The following is a 17,089-nucleotide window of genomic DNA, read 5'->3' on the forward strand; positions in this document are numbered from 1 at the left end:
CTGGAAGATAAAACACACACAAGACATTTCCTCACCTGAAGACACGTCGTAAAACTCACACACACACACACACACACACACACACAGAGGAGGCCGAGCTAATAGCATGAATATTCAGTGAACCGTACTCCATGTACTAATTATTGTCATGAATATTAATGTAATCAGAGTCGTGGCTCCACTCAGCCAGCTCCGACAAATGAGCTGTAATGAGAGAATGAGGGTGAGAGGGTGAGGAGGAGGGTGAGGGTGAGGATGATTCACCCTGCTGTTGGAGTGTGCAGCTTTGATTTAAGCAGCCAGTGAGAGGCTGCCTTTGTGTGTGTGTTTAAGTGAAACACTCGTCTCACTGTTTCATCACAGATGTTTCACCTGCTGGAAAAACTGTACGTCTGTTTTCATGTGTTCATCATTTAATTAAAGTTTCTCCTTATCAGTTCACCTGCTGATTATTTTCTTTGTTTGGTTCATAAGTCTGTGACGTATTAAGAACATGTTTCACAGGAAACTGAAGTTTGTAAACCACTCACTCTCCCACACCAAAGTCCATAGAGAAAACCAGTGATTTTAGCTCGCGGGGACACAGGAGCTGCTGGTCTACTGCTGCCTCGTGTGGTCACTTTGTGTCACTGAGGTGAATCTGAATGAGGGATTTTAAACACAGAATTTTACAAAATAACACATCTGAATTTACTGATAGAGGCATCAGTGGATCAACAACTCCTGTGTGCTGTGATGTTAAAATCATTACTTTTCTCTATGGGCTTTGGTGTGGGAGAGTGAGTGGTTTACGAAGCGACACAAACTTTTACTTTCCAGTCCGTCTAATGGCAAATTAAAGGCTCAGTGCATAAAATCTACTTCAGCTTAAGTATATGGCTGACTTCTACTGTTAATCTAACACTGACATGTTTTATGGTGACTTCCTGTCTCAGGCACGGTGACCAGCAGCTCCTCGGTGTCTCAGATGGCGAGCGGCGTCAGCCTGGTTTCCTTCAACAGCCGCGGCATGGAGGGCATGCACCAGCGCTCGTACTCCGTGTCCAGCGCCGACCAGTGGGCCGAGGCCACCGTCATCGCCAACTCTGGAGTCAGCACAGGTGAGACAGACGCACCGCAGGACGAGAGCCCCAGCACGGAGCTCCGTGGCAGAGCCTATGTCATTTGAACACACTGAGACTGACAGCTGTCGTCGTGTGTGTGTTGCCGTGACGATGAGGTTGACTGACGGCTGTTTTCTCAGTGTTGTAGCCTCCAGTCTGACTCGTGTAACGTTTAAATGTGTGAGAAGCTTTCACACACACATCAGTGCTTAGACAGTCGTTTAATCTCAGTTCATTTGACGGTTTTTCACACACTCTGATTATATACAAAGACATCTGAACATCGCAGAATTCACATCGTTCAGGTGACGTTACACACGTGTGAGTAATGTAAGTTACACATAAGTATTACACGAGCGCATTCAGGCAGCTTTTACACAACTTGAAAAATTATTTGCCGAGAAAAAGCAGCTGTCTAAAGATTTTGTTTTTCTATTGTTGCACATTTTTTCATGTCGCAGCTGCAATTCACAAAATTGTTTCTGTTACATTTCGTGACTTTGCTACTTTTGTTACTCTGCTACATTTCGCGACTCTGCTACGTTTCGCGACTCTGCTACGTTTCGCGACTCTGCTACGTTTCGCGACTGCTACATTTCGCGACTCTGCTACGTTTCGTGACTCTGCTACATTTCGCAACTCTGCTACGTTTCGCGACTCTGCTACGTTTCGCGACTCTGCTACGTTTCGCGACTGCTACATTTCGCGACTCTGCTACGTTTCGTGACTCTGCTACATTTCACGACTCTGCTACATTTCGCGACTCTGCTACGTTTCGTGACTCTGCTACATTTCGCAACTCTGCTACGTTTCGCGACTCTGCTACGTTTCGCGACTCTGCTACGTTTCGCGACTCTGCTACGTTTCGCGACTCTGCTACATTTCGCGACTCTGCTACGTTTCGCGACTCTGCTACATTTTGTTGCACTGCTGCCTTTGATGAGACTTGAGTGTTTGGTGACATGCTGCCTCTGGCCTGTTGAGGGCGCACAAGCAGAACAAGTAGAGGGAAGTGTGAAGAGGAGGAAGACGATCAGGTCTGGAGTCTGTAGGTGGAGGTGGTGATGGGTGGAGGGAGGTAGGATGGGCGGGCGACGACGCTGACATGGATGGAGCGCGGCGTGCAGATGGGACGGCCGTTAATCCACGGCGGTTAATTGCGCGCTCGGGGATGGCATCTTGTCAGCAGAGATAAGTTGTCACATTTTCCACTTGAGCTGAGACTAAACGATTGTAAAATAAGTTATGGCCGTCCTTGGGGCTGTCTGCCGTTTGGGAACCCGGCCGCCGCCGCCACCGCTGCTGCTGCTGCAGCCAAACACCGCCTGCCTCTCTCTGTGTGTGTGTGTGTGTGCGCACACGAGTTTCCATCTGCACACACACACACACACACACACACACACACACTCATGTCAGTGTCAGCGCAGCGCTCTGATATTGATGGAAGCTGAATGTTATTTTATTCTGCCGCTAGTCACAGCTGTCAGCGGCCGCCATGACTAGTGGAGGGAAGAGAGAGAGAGAGAGGGGGCGCTCCCTCTTTTTGAAGCCTTGCTCGCCCCCAGCACCAGCCCCGCCCCCTCCTCCTCTGTACCTCCATGTAGACCTGAACACACAACTCCTTAATCCTGATTCCTAACCAGATTATAAGCCGTTATAATTGTCTTTTCTTTTAAACAAACAAACCTTTATTGACACATGTAATGGCTGACAAGACGGTGTCCATGTTTGACTCGTCAGACACAGGACTGGGAGAGTCGGTCTGCTCCAGTCCCAGCATCTCCAGCACCACCAGCCCCAAGATGGAGCCTCCGCCTTCACCGCACGCCAACCGCAAGAAGCACCGGCGGAAGAAGAGCACCAGCAACTTCAAAGCTGACGGCCTCTCTGGTACTGCGGAAGGTAACATCATCTCCCCGCCCCTCACCTCACACTTTCCCCGCCCAGGTCCCCACCACTTAGCACTTAACTCCTCCCCCCTGAAACAACGCCTCACACTTTCTACTCACTTTAAAATCTTTAAAACATTTCCACATATAATTAAAATATTAACATTTTTAATCTTCTCACACGCTAACGAACCGGGGTTGGGAAAGGAAGTCATGTGATCATTTGAGTCTCCTGACCTCCGCCTTGAGGAACGGATCTCACCATCTTTTCATTCTGTCGACCCTTCATCTCTTCATCGTGTTGACCTCTCGTCTTCCTCTCTGTCTGTGTTTGTTCTAGATGGATCAGTCATGTGACATAATTTTTGAGGTTCAGAAACCGGGTTTTCTTTAAAATGTGTCACAGATTTGATCTGACCTCACATTTACTGCCACATACAGGCCTGGCAAAGGTACTGCAGTGTTAAGAGTTGTTTTGGGATGTTTCGTGTGGATGAAGACAAAACCTTGCCTTGTTTACAGAAAAGCTTTTAAAAAAAACAACAGAGAAAATGCTCGTTTTTATTCCATTTCATTCACACACTCGCTCACACACTGGCTCACACACACACTGGCTCACACACACACAGGCTCACATGGTTGATGGTGGAACAGATGTGGCGGCAGCAGCAGATGTGTAATGGCCGTCTCTCCATCATGGAGGCATCAAACAGCTGAGTGGAGAAGTGGTTGTCTGAGTGACGGATCGACTTTCATCGCGCTCGTTCCTTCCACTTTCTCTCCTTATCTTTGTTTATCTTTCTCTCCTTTTTTTCCTTTTTCTGCACCTCCCTCCATTTTCTTTTTTCCCTCTCTTCACACCATTTTTTTCCTCTTCCTCTTCTGTCCTCCTCCTTTCCTCTGTTGATTTTTACTTTTGTCTTGTTTTTTTTATTTCAGACGCTCCCTGTGAGCGCCACACGTTGTCAGACGCTCCCTGACTCCGTCAGTCTCCCTCCATTACTCAGCCAGAGAGGCTTAAGTGAAATATTATAAATAATCCAGCCTATTGAAATCTTTTATCAGCTGTGTCACTTTCATTATTCAATAAGCGATTAGTAACAGTCTTCCCAATTTAGCCATTAAGCACCGAGCGTGCTCCGCCGGCCGCCACCGCCTCGCCACTGCCTCGCCGCCGCAGCCTGTCACGCCGGGCGAGCGGGTGAAGTATCTTCATGTCAGAGTGAAGCCAGGTTTAATTCATGAGGGGGAAACGCCCTCTGTGGACGAGCTCCCCCAGGTCGACCACACTCACACACACACACCTACCTCAGTCTGCTGCTCTTTAAGATGGTGGACGTGTTTATTTTTCGAATTCTTCGTCCTCTCATCTGTAAATTTAGCCCAATTTGCATCATTACGAAGCATGTTTAGCCACAAACGTTCATCGTTAATGGCTACGCTAACAATAAAATCTGAAGAGCAGTTTCTAAACTTTCACACTCTCTGAAGAATCTCTGTAGTTCTGAGCAGGTCTGACAGCAGCTAAGTTAAGGCTACATCCACACTTTCCAGGTTTTCAGTTAAAAACACCTGCCGTCCACACTGCTGTCTTCAGGCCCTGAAAACTGAGAGGTTTAGAAACTCTGCTGTCTGCCTTTGAGTTTCAAAACTCCAGGGCTGCATTTTAAGTCTGAACATGCACAAATATAGATTTTTGAAAACTATGGGGGCTGCAGTTTAGTCTGGATTGGTAAAAACTGAGAAGTTTGAAAACTATGAGGCTGCATTTTAGTCTGGACAGACAGAAACTGCGAAGATTGAAAACTGAGGCTGCAGTTTAGTCTGGACAGACAGAAACTGTGAAGATTGAAAACTGAGGCTGCAGTTTAGTCTGGACAGACAGAAACTGTGAAGATTGAAAACTGAGGCTGCAGTTTAGTCTGGACAGGCAGAAACCACGATTTCTTGAAAACTACAAGGCTGCATTTTAGTCTGAACAAGTAGAATTTAAACTTCTAAGAACTGAGAGGCTGCATTTTAGTCTGGACGGGCAGAAACTGAGGTTATTTGTAAACTGTGAGGCAGCAAAAACTTGAGAAGCTTGAAGATTCTGCTTTGTGAGTTTGTTACAGAATTCCAGAGTGTTTAGTTTTAGTCTGCTCAGCCAGAAACAGTGGACTCACATTTTCTTCCTGATTGGTTCTTATCATACATTTTCATGTGAGTTAGTGTGGACGCAGCAGATTAGTGTCACCCTGTAGCAAAGTCAAATTCAGAGCTGGAACACTCGTCTGCACACAGGTGGATTTTATTTGAACACAGCGTTCACACACACACACACACACACACACACACACACACACACCTGTTTACTGGTTGAGGAATCAAAGCTTGTGTTTTGGAATGTGTGTGTGTGTGTGTGTGTGTCTGTGTGTCCTCTGCACCTGCGACGCCTCTGACTCGTTTCATTGTAAACCTGAATTCCCTCAGAGTCCAGGTTAATCAAGCAGATGGCTCCACCCACTTCCATAGGTTTGTGAGTGGGGTAAGACAGGTAGCTCCGCCCATCCCTGCCACAGGTCTGTTAGTGTGTGTGGGGTCAGACAGGTGGGACACAAAGACGACTCTGTGGATCAGAGTCCAGGTGGTCCTGGAGACCGGGACGGGAGACTTCAGGTCACAATTTCATCTGTTCTTTTATGTTCTGTTACTTTAATTTTTTATAATTCTGTCACAAAACAAAGCAAATATTAAAAAGAAAACCTTTATTAATAAAAACACTTATAGAAGAATGAAAGGTCATTACTCACTACACAAACACTACAGGACACAGAGGAGTAATTTAAACTCTGTGATTGGATGTTTGTTGAGTTGAACTTGTGATTTTATACATTTAGACTTAGATTTATAACTCAGTTTTTTATAACTGTCCCATGACTTCAGTCCTTCCGTGTCCTTGTCTTCCTCATGCCCCGCCCTCACCTCACGTCCCTGTGACGACCGGTGAAGTATCTCAGGTGTTTCTGCATGAAATCAGATTAAATCTCACATACTTGTTTTATAAAAACACACACACACACACACACACACACACAGACGTCAGTATTTCTCTTTTCTGCGAGATTTCAGAACAATCGGCTGCAATATTTTCCAGGTTATTAATGTTGTAAAAGGCTGCGAATAATATGAGGAGTAATGACCTGTGTCGCAAAGCAATACTGTGTGCGGTGACATTTAAGGCTTTTAATTTGTGTTTCCTGAGGCCTCCTTTAGTCTGCCTCACACTCCCCTCTCATTGGTCCTACACCGTCCTGCCTGTCCCACACACACACACACACACACACAGAGTCAGGATGATAGGATTGTATGCACGCCCCCCCCCCGTGTGTGCGTGTGCGTCTTGTAAATGCTGTATATTTGGTTTGTTCTGTTTCTGCTGTTAAAGGTTGCCGGTGTCAGAGTTCACAAATTGCCTCGCTGCCGCCTCTATCTGTGTGAATGTCGCTCACCGTAGCCGAGAGCGCTGCCAGTAATTACCAATACAACGCCACTCACTTTCAGTCTGGTGTGTGAGTGTGTGCGTGTGTGTGTGGAACACACATATGTGTAGCTGCTCAGGTTCAGGCAGCAGCAAATCACCGTCAGAGCTGCTCAAAATGAGCTTTGATTCTTTATTTATTAAACATTTTCACTTCATAAGAATCAGAGTTAAGACACTTTATTTTTCTTTATGAAGCAAATAAAGTTTTATTTTCTTATAAACAAATTCAAAAATCTCAGTTTTTACCTTTCAAACACAAACCTCAGTTTCTGTCTGTCCACACTAAAATACAGCCTCATAGTTTTCAAAGGTCTTAGTTTCTGCCTGTCCAGACTAAAATGCAGCCTCTTAGTTTTCAAATGTCTTAGTTTCTGCCTGTCTAGACTAAAATGCAGCCTCACAGTTTTCAAAGGTCTTATTTTCTGCCTGTCCAGACTAAAATACAGCCTCATAGTTTTAAAATGTCTTAGTTTCTGCCTGTCCAGACTAAAATGCAGCCTCTCAGTTTTTAGAAATCTCAATATCTGCTTGTTCAGACTAAAGTGCAGCCTTGTAGTTTTCAAAAATCTCAAATTCTGCTTGTTTGTGACTGTAGCACAGGCTCAGGTGGGGGATTGGGGGTAAAACATGGCAGTGGGCGTGGCTCTCTGGTTGCACAGCCTAATGCCCCCCTCATTTTATTCATTAGCCGTCGTCGTGCGCTGGGTCAGCATGTAGCATTAAAATCCAGAAGCAGCGTTTAATTTACACCAGAGAGAGAGAGGGAGAGAGAGGGGCTGTGTCTTTCTGGATTGTTGGTTTCCATAATTGTCGAGCAGCCAAACACCCCTCCCCCCTGAAAACAGAGAATCATGGGAATTTAATTATGATGGGATTCTTGTTGGTTGACCCTGCAGGGCTCAGCTCCAGCTCGATGGGTGGGTCGATGTTAGGAACGGAGACGCTCCCCGCCGCAGACCCAGGAGGCTGCTGGGAAATTATCATTCACTTTGTTCATGATGTACAGTTTGTCCTTCATTAGTGGCTGTCAATGTAACAATGTTTCAGACGACACAAACAAAAACAAAGGGCAGCAGCTTCAGTCGTACTTTTAGAAGTCATGCTGAAAGAGAAAAGACTGCACTTTTCATTTGAATATTTCTATTATCAGCTACACAGGTGACACTTAATCAGATTCTGATTACAGAACCTCATTTTATCATAGTTCAAATGTGCAGTGCAGATTATTTTGACAAGAAAGTGAAGTTTGTAAAGCACTCACTCTCCCGCACCAAACAAACCAGTTTCCTGTTGGAAAAGTCTGTCTAGCATGTTCTTAAGATATCGTAGAGTTTATCTGACATAGATTTCATTAACTGAGTCTTTTGTAAAGTGGTTAAAATCTGTTGCGTATCAATATTTTGTCATTAAAGTGGAATTCAGTGACAAATATTTAACCCTTATGTCATATTTATTTTGTCATTAACGCTCATTAGGGTTTCATCACATGTCCATGGTGGAAGTTTATCATTTTTGCTGCCCTATCAAAATAAGAGCCTCGTGTAACCTTGAGCCATTAACTAGTCCTTGTAAACAGTAGTTTTAATTAACGTGAACTCATCAGACTCGGCTCATCAGCAGCCTGCAGCTGCAAAGAGATGAAAATGATCCACCGTTCTCGTCGCGAAAGGAAACTTTGGCTGAGCAGAGGTGTTTTCAATCTCTTTATCCAGAGAGTGGAGGTTTTTCTCAGCAGCTCCTGCGGCCTCGGGCTCTTTTTCCAGCCTCACCTTCTCTTCTCTCCTCTCCTCTCTCCTCTCCTCTCGTCTCCTCTCTCCTCTCCTCGGACAAGGCCATTGATTATCCAGATTCCAGCCAGAGGGGGAACTTCAGCTCCGCTGCTCTGAGACGCTCCCAATTAGCCAAATGACTGGAGCTGAGGAAGCGTAAATGTTCGTTCCCTCGCGGGTCGACCGTGACCGCTCTCCGACTGATTAAACCTCTCATCTTTTTCACTGATTCACTCACGGCACACGTCATGAAACCTCCGCTCCCAGAAACAAAGTCTTCTCTCTCTGTTTTACGTCCACACGTTGTCTTTGACTGAAGTATCTGTGGAGTCGTGTTACACTTTTAGAAGTTTCCTTCATAATAAAGGCCCTTCTTTTTGAGACACATAACCTCTGTTGTCGAGGGTCAACTGAGCAGAAACGGAGGAATCCGGGGAATTATCAGCTGTGCTTTGATGGAGTGATCGTGTCGGCGCCCCCTGGCCTGTCTTCTACCTCCTCACTGAGGTTAATTGTAAACACAAGCCGCCTGTTGTCTGATCTGCTGCTGATGAGACGATGCCCCCACTTCACCTCCAGCTTCACTTCCTCTCTGTGGTCGCAAACGGTTTCCAAATGTTGTGAGCGAACATGTGTGAACGTCCAGCAGCGAGAACCACCTCTAAACATCCCCTAACCCTAAAATCATCTCAAAAGTCAGGCTGGCTATCGTTAGAATTTTATCATTACTGATACTTAATGATATTTCTTTAAAAGTGTAAAAAGACTCTGTCTTGAATTACTAGGGTTACATTTGTCCACAATGAGTGTTAGCTTCTTCAAGGTGATTTAACTTTTTAAACATAAGGAGTGTTAGGTTTTTAAAGTGATGCTAACAGTAGCTACATATTTTCTAAAAATAGCTACACATTAAAGAAAGAACTACGTTAACTCCTGCATATTTAAACGTAACAAGTATTAGCCTCTTCAAAGTGATGCTAACACTTGATACGTTTACATTTGCAGGAGTTAACAGTAGTTAAGTTTAAAAGGGCAGCTACTGTTCGCATCACTTTGAAGAAGCTAACACTCCTGATGTTTAAATGTACAGGAGTCAACACTAACAAGTTGCTATTGTTAGCATCACTTTGAAGAAGGTAACACTCCCTATGTACAAACATGTAGCTACTGTTACTACTGTGGGGAGGCTAACACTTGATATGTACGGGCTATCGCTACATAAGCAGTGTTAGCGTCTTCGGAGTGATGCTAACAGTAGCTACACGTTACATAATAATCAGTTTTAGCTTCACATTTAACCATTACAAGTGTTAGCTCCAGTTGATGACAGATCTGTAAGCAACAGCGAAAATTTTAGCTCTGCTAAAACAAAGGAACACGCTGCTCTGCATCACGTTTGTGAACCATTTTTGTCAGTGTTTTGTGTTGTTGCTAGTGTTAGCGCGTTAAATGTTGTGCTTCAGAGTAAACAGAAATGCAGTGTCATCATCTGGGAAGTGGAAAATGCTAGCAAACTTAAAATCAACTAAGATATTGGTGGTTGGTTGGTTCTGACCTATCAGGTTCTCGGATGTCCATCCGCTGTCTTGACATTTTATCGTCAAGTGTGTAAAAAACGTGGACACACAGGTGTGTGTGTCTTCTACAGTCTAACACAAACACACATGCTCATGCAGTGCAGGAATAATTGACTCCTGATTGGTGCATTAACTACAGAGGGGGTTGTGGGTAATCGATCCTCCTCCAGCACGACTGATTGTAATCACTGACCTCTCCAGCAGAGGAGAGGGAGCGGTGGTTCAGTGGGCCCTCGGGGCGGGGGGGTCGGACGGACACAGGGCCCCATAATTAAGGTAGCATCCTGGCTTCAGGGGGCGGGGTCACGCAGGTCAGCAGTGGTTGGTTGAGGAGAACAGGTGTTGTTCAGTCAGAGCGTGTAATTCAGTGAAGAGTCAGCACACATGGACCGAGCGGCCGGTGTAATTACCAGTAATGACCAGGACGTCGAGACACTTTGTAACTGAAAAAACAAAGTTTTAAATGTCACTTTAAACAAACTTAAAGCTTGATTTTTGACCATTTGTTTTCTTCATAGCTCCTCCTCAATGTGGGCGGAGTCATCATAGCAACGGCTGTGTGAAACTGACGTGACGTGGGTTTTCTACGCGACACAAACACACAAACTAGTGACTTGTAAAGCAGTTGTTTTGGGTGAAACTGAATCATTAGAATCAGTGGATTAAAAAGATCGTTCAGTACTTCAGTCACTGAACTGAAATACCACTGAACGTGGTCGTGATCGGGCTCAGGATTACCGGCTTTCAGCAGTGCTGTCGCTAAATACACCAGACTCCTCTGTTGTGTTGTGTAATGTTGGAGATTAACGTGAACTTGTATTTTCTAACAAAGTTTCCTCTTCCTCTGACTGAATCTCTGCTTCTTCCTCCAGAACAAGAGGAGAACTTTGAGTTCATCATCGTGTCGCTGACGGGGCAGACGTGGCATTTCGAGGCGACTTCGTACGAGGAGCGAGACTCGTGGGTTCAGGTGATCGAGAGTCAGATCCTGGCGAGTCTGCAGTCGTGTGAGAGCAGCAAGAACAAGGTGAAAACAACACTCACACAATCATTCCTTTGACTCAAGTACTTTCACATGTTTTACAAAAATCAAACAAACCTGACAATTCAGATTTTTTTTTTTTGTAAATTTAGAAAAACATTTTTGTAAATTTAGAAAATGTATTTTCACACTTTAAGTGTTGTTCACACTTACAGAAAGACATTTTACATAATCAGAAAGATGTTTGCTAATTTTGAAAAATATTTTACAAATTTGTAAAAAAGATAATTTGCTCATAAATCAGGTAAAAATTTAGCTACTTTAGGTTAAAAAAATATTTGACAAATTTCGAGAGAAATTGATGATCAACATCAGAATAAATGTCAGAAACTAAATATTTATTGACCTGACCGGATGTTAAACTTAATCTTAATCTTACTTTCAGATTGTACAGTACTGGGACATAAACATCTCAGATTAACGTCCACTTTCTTCTTCTGGAGCTTTTAACCACATGTCATTGTCTTCATCATCATCATCATCATCATCCTCTTTTCTCTTGTTTATTAGCAAATATGTTTATTTAAAATAATATTTCTCTCATTATTGATCGTTTTAAGGGTCATACATTTACGTATATGTGCTCTGTCAAATATGACTGAATGGAAAAATGCACACAATCACAGAAAATGATCGTGAATAAAAACAGGAGACACACACACACACACACACTCTCTCTCACTGTGATAATTACAAAAATAGCAATTACTGTTGGTGACTTTCAGCCTCAGTGTTGCCATTTTCCTGCTGCACATGAAGCAGTCGCTGAGCGAGGCTCGGTGTCGAGGACGTCGTGTTTACGCCTCAGGCTCTCCACGCTTTTATTACACACACACACACACACACACACACACAACTAAAACACAGGCCACCCCTCCCTCCCTCCTCCTCCTCTATCTCCCTCCATCATTCCATTTGTTTGCTGTTTTTCTTTCATTCTTTCATTCATGTGTGTGTGTGTTCACATCTGCTCAGCGTCTGCACCCACCTGTGGCACAAGAGTGTGTGTGTGTGTGTGTGTGTGTGTGTTCATGCTTAACACAAACAAAACTATTCAACAAACTCAAAGCAAATCAGACATTTTAACGTCTTTGAACCAAAGATCAATAAAATCATTTTATTATCGTTTTTATCCAGGAAGTTGATTTTTAACATTTTTATCCAAAGACTTAATTAACATCAGTTTGAGTTGTTTGCGTTAAATTTAAGGCAAACACAGGTGTTCAGGTGTGTGTTAGTGTCTGATTTTGTGTGTTTCCTCTCAGTCTCGTCTCACCAGTCAGACGGAGGCGATGGCGCTGCAGTCCATCAGAGGAATCCGAGGAAACGGACACTGTGCCGACTGTGAAACTCAGAGTGAGTAGATGTTTCACTGAAAGCCTCATCAACAAACCATAAACAGTAAAAAACAGGATCTCTGTAACTGTTTTTAACTCTGAATCAGTGAAATAGTGTCATAACTGGCCAATAAATGATATAATGTCAATCATCCTTGAAAAACCTGACACTGAGAGTGTTGTAAAGCAGCGCAGGTTAAAATGTGCGTGTTGTGTCTCGGTGCAGACCCGGACTGGGCCAGTCTGAACCTGGGCGCCCTCATCTGCATCGAGTGCTCGGGCATCCACAGGAACCTGGGCACACATCTGTCCAGGGTCCGCTCTCTGGACCTGGACGAGTGGCCGCTGGAGCTCATCAAGGTCATGTCGGCCATCGGCAACGAGCTCGCCAACAGCGTGTGGGAGGCCAACGCTCAGGGACGCCTCAAACCCGGGCCAGACGCCAGCAGGTAGGAGTGTGTTACTGCACCTCGTCTGTCATCCACAACTAGTCGCTTTTGATGTGTCTCGCTCATTTACGTAGGGTGCAAATCGCCATGGTTACGGTCGACTTTTTTGTTCTTCTTGGTTCTTCTTCAAGTTTGGGGAAATTCGGTGGAAGTCAATTTTGCCTCTGTTTTCAACTTAGGGGGCGCTATAGAGCACTTGAGCAAAGTATTTACTCATGTCAACATTTTGATGTTTGGGAAACATTTATGAGCCATAACTAACGTTTATTTTCCTAAACAGTTCCTCTGAGGACTTGTTTTCAATATAAAAGCACTAACCAGCGTGTGTGTGGGTGCAGTGCTGCCAGCTGCAGACAGGGGGCAGTGTGTCAGTGTTGGAGACACAGCAGGGTTCATACTGTTCATACTGTGTGTTTGACGACAGACAGAAACAAATGGATGAACTTCAGCGTGATGTCGTTGTTGATCTGTGCGCGTGTGTGTGTGTGTGTGTGTAATTATCGGCCGCTCAGCTCGGGGAAGCAGCAGCCATCATAACAAATTAGAGCTGACTGCCATCCGCATAAAGATCGACTTCCCCGTCCTCCCCCCCTGCACTCACCCCCCCACACTCATTAGTCAACAGAAGCACCTTATAATTACTCCCCACACACACACACACACAGCAGTGACAGAGAAAGTATCACAACTTTGACTGAAGTAACAACACACTGTCGTAAAAATATACATGAAATATGTGTTTCTTTTAAAAATACATCCTTGGGAGTGATTTTTCAAAATAAAATAGCTGCTTTTAATTGTCGCCATCAACAAGGAACTCGATGTTTAGATGTGAAAAAACAGTAAAAACAACACATTTGAAGGATTAAAAAGACAAAACATACATTTAACATGTATTCAACACAGAAAATAAGTCTTTATGGGTCAGGTTGAATTTTAGCATTTTAATCTCCTTATATTTCTATTAAAAATATGATTCAGTGACTCAAACGCCTGAAACACAAGCCGACTGTCAAGAGAATATACATTAAATATGTGTTTCTCTTAAATATCAGCCCTTGGGAATGAATTTTCAAAATAAAAGTTTGCTAAAATACCGTTTTCTGAAAACACAACAGTATTAATGTTAATTTGCTAGTTAAAGTAAAAAACAGTTCAAACGAAACATCTGAAGGATTAAAAAGACGAAAATCACTGAATCCAAATTAAAAGTAAATAATCATAATAATTTAAACACTAACAGAATAGTTGCTTTCACGTGTATTCAAGGTAAAATATGATACTAATTTAGATTTTTTGTCTTTGAAAACTGACGTTATATTTCTCTACATTTCTCTATCTTATATATCTCTCCATTTTTCTATAATCTCCCTCTGAAGTAAAAAAATATGACGCAGTGACTCAAATGACTGAAACACAAGTTTGAAATTCTTTTTATTTATTTCTTTTTTTTTTTACATATTTATCACATTTCCCACCTGCTCTGCTCTGCTCTGCTTCTGTCAAAAACACAGAGAAATGTCGTCAGGAAGTGGAAACATTTTCATCAAACTGCAGCTGAATAAAGAACACGTTGTACCTTGAACGCACCTCGCCTTTTCATCACACACACACACACACACACACACACAGAGAGAGTATCGACGTGCCATTAGGCGTCGTCCGTCAGCGCTAATGCTTTTATTGTTGCTCATGTTGGTATTTATTTATGAACGTGAAGCCTGTTTCCCCCTGAGGAGATTAGAGAAGGAGGTCAATATTATCTCAATTAACCCGCGACGCTCCACTGCTCCTCCGTCTCTCCTCCATCTCTCTCTCCCTCCGTGCTGTCGATAGCATTTATCAGTCCATTCCTTAAGTAGCTCGCCGTTTGTACTTTCCCCTCCATAAATCCCTCCTTTCTCTCTCTCTTTCTCCTCCATCATCCCTCTCTCTCTCTCTTACGACTGTCCAGCTGTAGACATATTATTATTATTATTATTATTTTATATTTTTTCTTTCTGTGTTTGGATGCAGTGTCTGCTGCTGCTGCTGCTTCTTCTTCTTCTTCCTCCTCCTCTTGCGTCCGCGTCTGTCGATACTTTAATCCGCCGTCAATATTCCCGCTGATTAACGACGCCGCGGTCAAACATTGATTCACCATCACAAAGTAAAGTTTCACCAGTTTGGCTGACGTTCACGTACTTCATTAATAACACACTCGTTTACACCCGATTTATTTATTCACCACACAAAAATATAAAAAAAATGTGTTTTAATGTTAAATATTTCAACTTTATGTCTCTATTGGAAACAAGTAAAGGTTTGTGGTAAACGTGTTAGAAAAGCACAGAAAAATACAAGTTTTCCCTCTGACAAAACCAAAAATAAACAAAAACAGACCCCAAACATGGTATTTTATGGATTTAAAATACACTACAGCGAGCATTACATTGAATGTTTGTGTTTAAAACGTTAAATATTTCAACTTTATGTCTCATCTCTATTGGAAACAAGGAAAGAGTTGTGTCGTAGACGTCTAAATAGTGTGTAAACGCGTTAGGTATTCACAAAAAATACACGTAGTTGATGTAAACGTGTCTTAAATTAAAAGAAGAATACAATTTTTAAAACATTTTCAGTCAATTTTCAAACAAGAATTAAATAAACACACAATGTAATGTTTTAAATTCATGAATATCATGTTTCTTGTCTATTTTTTGTGTTTTAAACATTAAATATTGAACCTTTATGTCGTTGGAGACACATTATCTCTATTGAATCCATTTCAAAACAAGTACACATTTGTGTAACGTGTTCATATTTGTCATAACAGCATGTAAACATGTCAGAAATACACGTTTTGTTTTATTCAGTCAATTTCAGGCAAAAATGAAATAAACGCTTTAATGTTGGCGTTTAATGTTCATATTAAATTCACAAATAGGGCGTTTATTGTGTGTTTTTTGCGTCTAAACGTTAAATATCACGTCACGTCTCTGGAGACACGTTTTAACAGTACAGTTAGTATTATGTGTTTATATTTAACATCATTCATATTCTTTCATAGTAAAAGCAGATTTCTGATAGTGAACGTCCGCCGTGAACCATATTCTTGACGGAGACGAGTTAGAAATGTTGCGTAATTGTTTAAAAAAAAAGCATGTTTTTCCTTTTTAATTCCCGTCCGGCGGTGGAGCGTGTCCGTCCTTCATCAGAACCACATCTGTCGCCGCTCGCGTGCCGGGCTGGATGACAGCTTTATGGAGCGTCAGTGTCGCTCCATGGGATGAAATGTAGACGGCGTGTCACCGAGGTTACAGTCACTCAGCGACCGCCGCGACAACAAGCGTCAGGATTACACACGTGTTACATACGTTTAAAAACACAAATAAGTGAGTGTTTAGTCTGCCGACACAGCATGGCATCATGGGACTTGTAGTTCATGTCTCTGTTAGTTTTTCTCACTTGAACCTTGATTAAAATATACATGTCTACGACTCAATGGCATATAATGTCATTTTAATAATTGTATCTTAATTTATGAAAACTTAAAGTTAAATACAGGTTAAAATACATGTAAAAAAATGAACAAAAACAAATAAAAACTAAATTTGAATATTAATTTTTTATCAGGAAAATTACAGATATTGCGATACATGTTATAATTTTGAAATTCCTTAAATTTTTTTCCCTGATTTGTGATAAGAAATTAAGAAAATATATATACACATAATAAAATAAAATACTGTGTAGATGTAAAGTAAATCTTTAAAGTACAGGTTTTTATATATATGTATGTATATATATGCGTATTGTATATATGTGTGTATATATATGTATATATGTATATGTATGTATATATATATATATATATATATATATATATATATATATATATATATATATATATATATAATGGTATTATCTGCATAAACAGTGACCCAAAATATTTCATTATTGTTTTATGTAGATACTCACTAAATAGAAGAGGTCCCAGAATTGATCCTTGCGGACCGCCAACACTAAGAGATAACTTTACTTCATATAAACTGAGTCAGCAATAAAAAAGGAAAATGTTTCCTGATGACATTTTTGTACAGAACGAGTAAATATTTAATATAAAATGTTGAAGCTGAATCTTTACTGCACTCGATTATTCACACGTTGTGTATTAAATCAGAAGAAGTCTGTAAACTCGTGTCGTTATTTACCCCCCGACGAGCTACAGCGAGATCTTTATTTATTTTAAAGTCGCGAGTGAAGAGGGAAGAGAAGAAGAAGAAGAATGTGCGGAGGTGAACGTTTGAGAAAAGGCTGATGGAGGCTTTGTCCAGGCTGCAGGAGAGAAGAGATGGAAGAGAGAGAGAAAGACAGAGAGGAGGAGGGAGGGGGGTGATGGATGAAAAAATGCCCTCCCC

At 42.2% G+C, this 17,089-nt stretch overlaps 1 protein-coding gene across 5 annotated transcripts in view; it reads left to right on the top strand.

Moving 5' to 3' along the window:
* Nucleotides 1–17,089, top strand: part of agap1 (ArfGAP with GTPase domain, ankyrin repeat and PH domain 1) — a 100,734-nt gene that overhangs the window by 65,298 nt on the left and 18,347 nt on the right. For 4 of the 5 annotated variants that reach the window (XM_058616961.1, XM_058616971.1, XM_058616934.1 and 1 more), the window contains 5 exons: nucleotides 936–1,100; nucleotides 2,844–3,005; nucleotides 10,734–10,888; nucleotides 12,169–12,259; nucleotides 12,467–12,689. In XM_058616961.1, the coding sequence (XP_058472944.1) occupies nucleotides 936–1,100; nucleotides 2,844–3,005; nucleotides 10,734–10,888; nucleotides 12,169–12,259; nucleotides 12,467–12,689 (796 nt within the window). The remainder of the gene's footprint in view (nucleotides 1–935; nucleotides 1,101–2,843; nucleotides 3,006–10,733; nucleotides 10,889–12,168; nucleotides 12,260–12,466; nucleotides 12,690–17,089) is intronic. The other variant, XM_058616943.1, reaches the window with a different exon arrangement.

Source organism: Solea solea, chromosome 2 (assembly GCF_958295425.1).
Source record: "Solea solea chromosome 2, fSolSol10.1, whole genome shotgun sequence".
Taxonomy (NCBI): Eukaryota; Metazoa; Chordata; class Actinopteri; order Pleuronectiformes; family Soleidae; genus Solea; species Solea solea.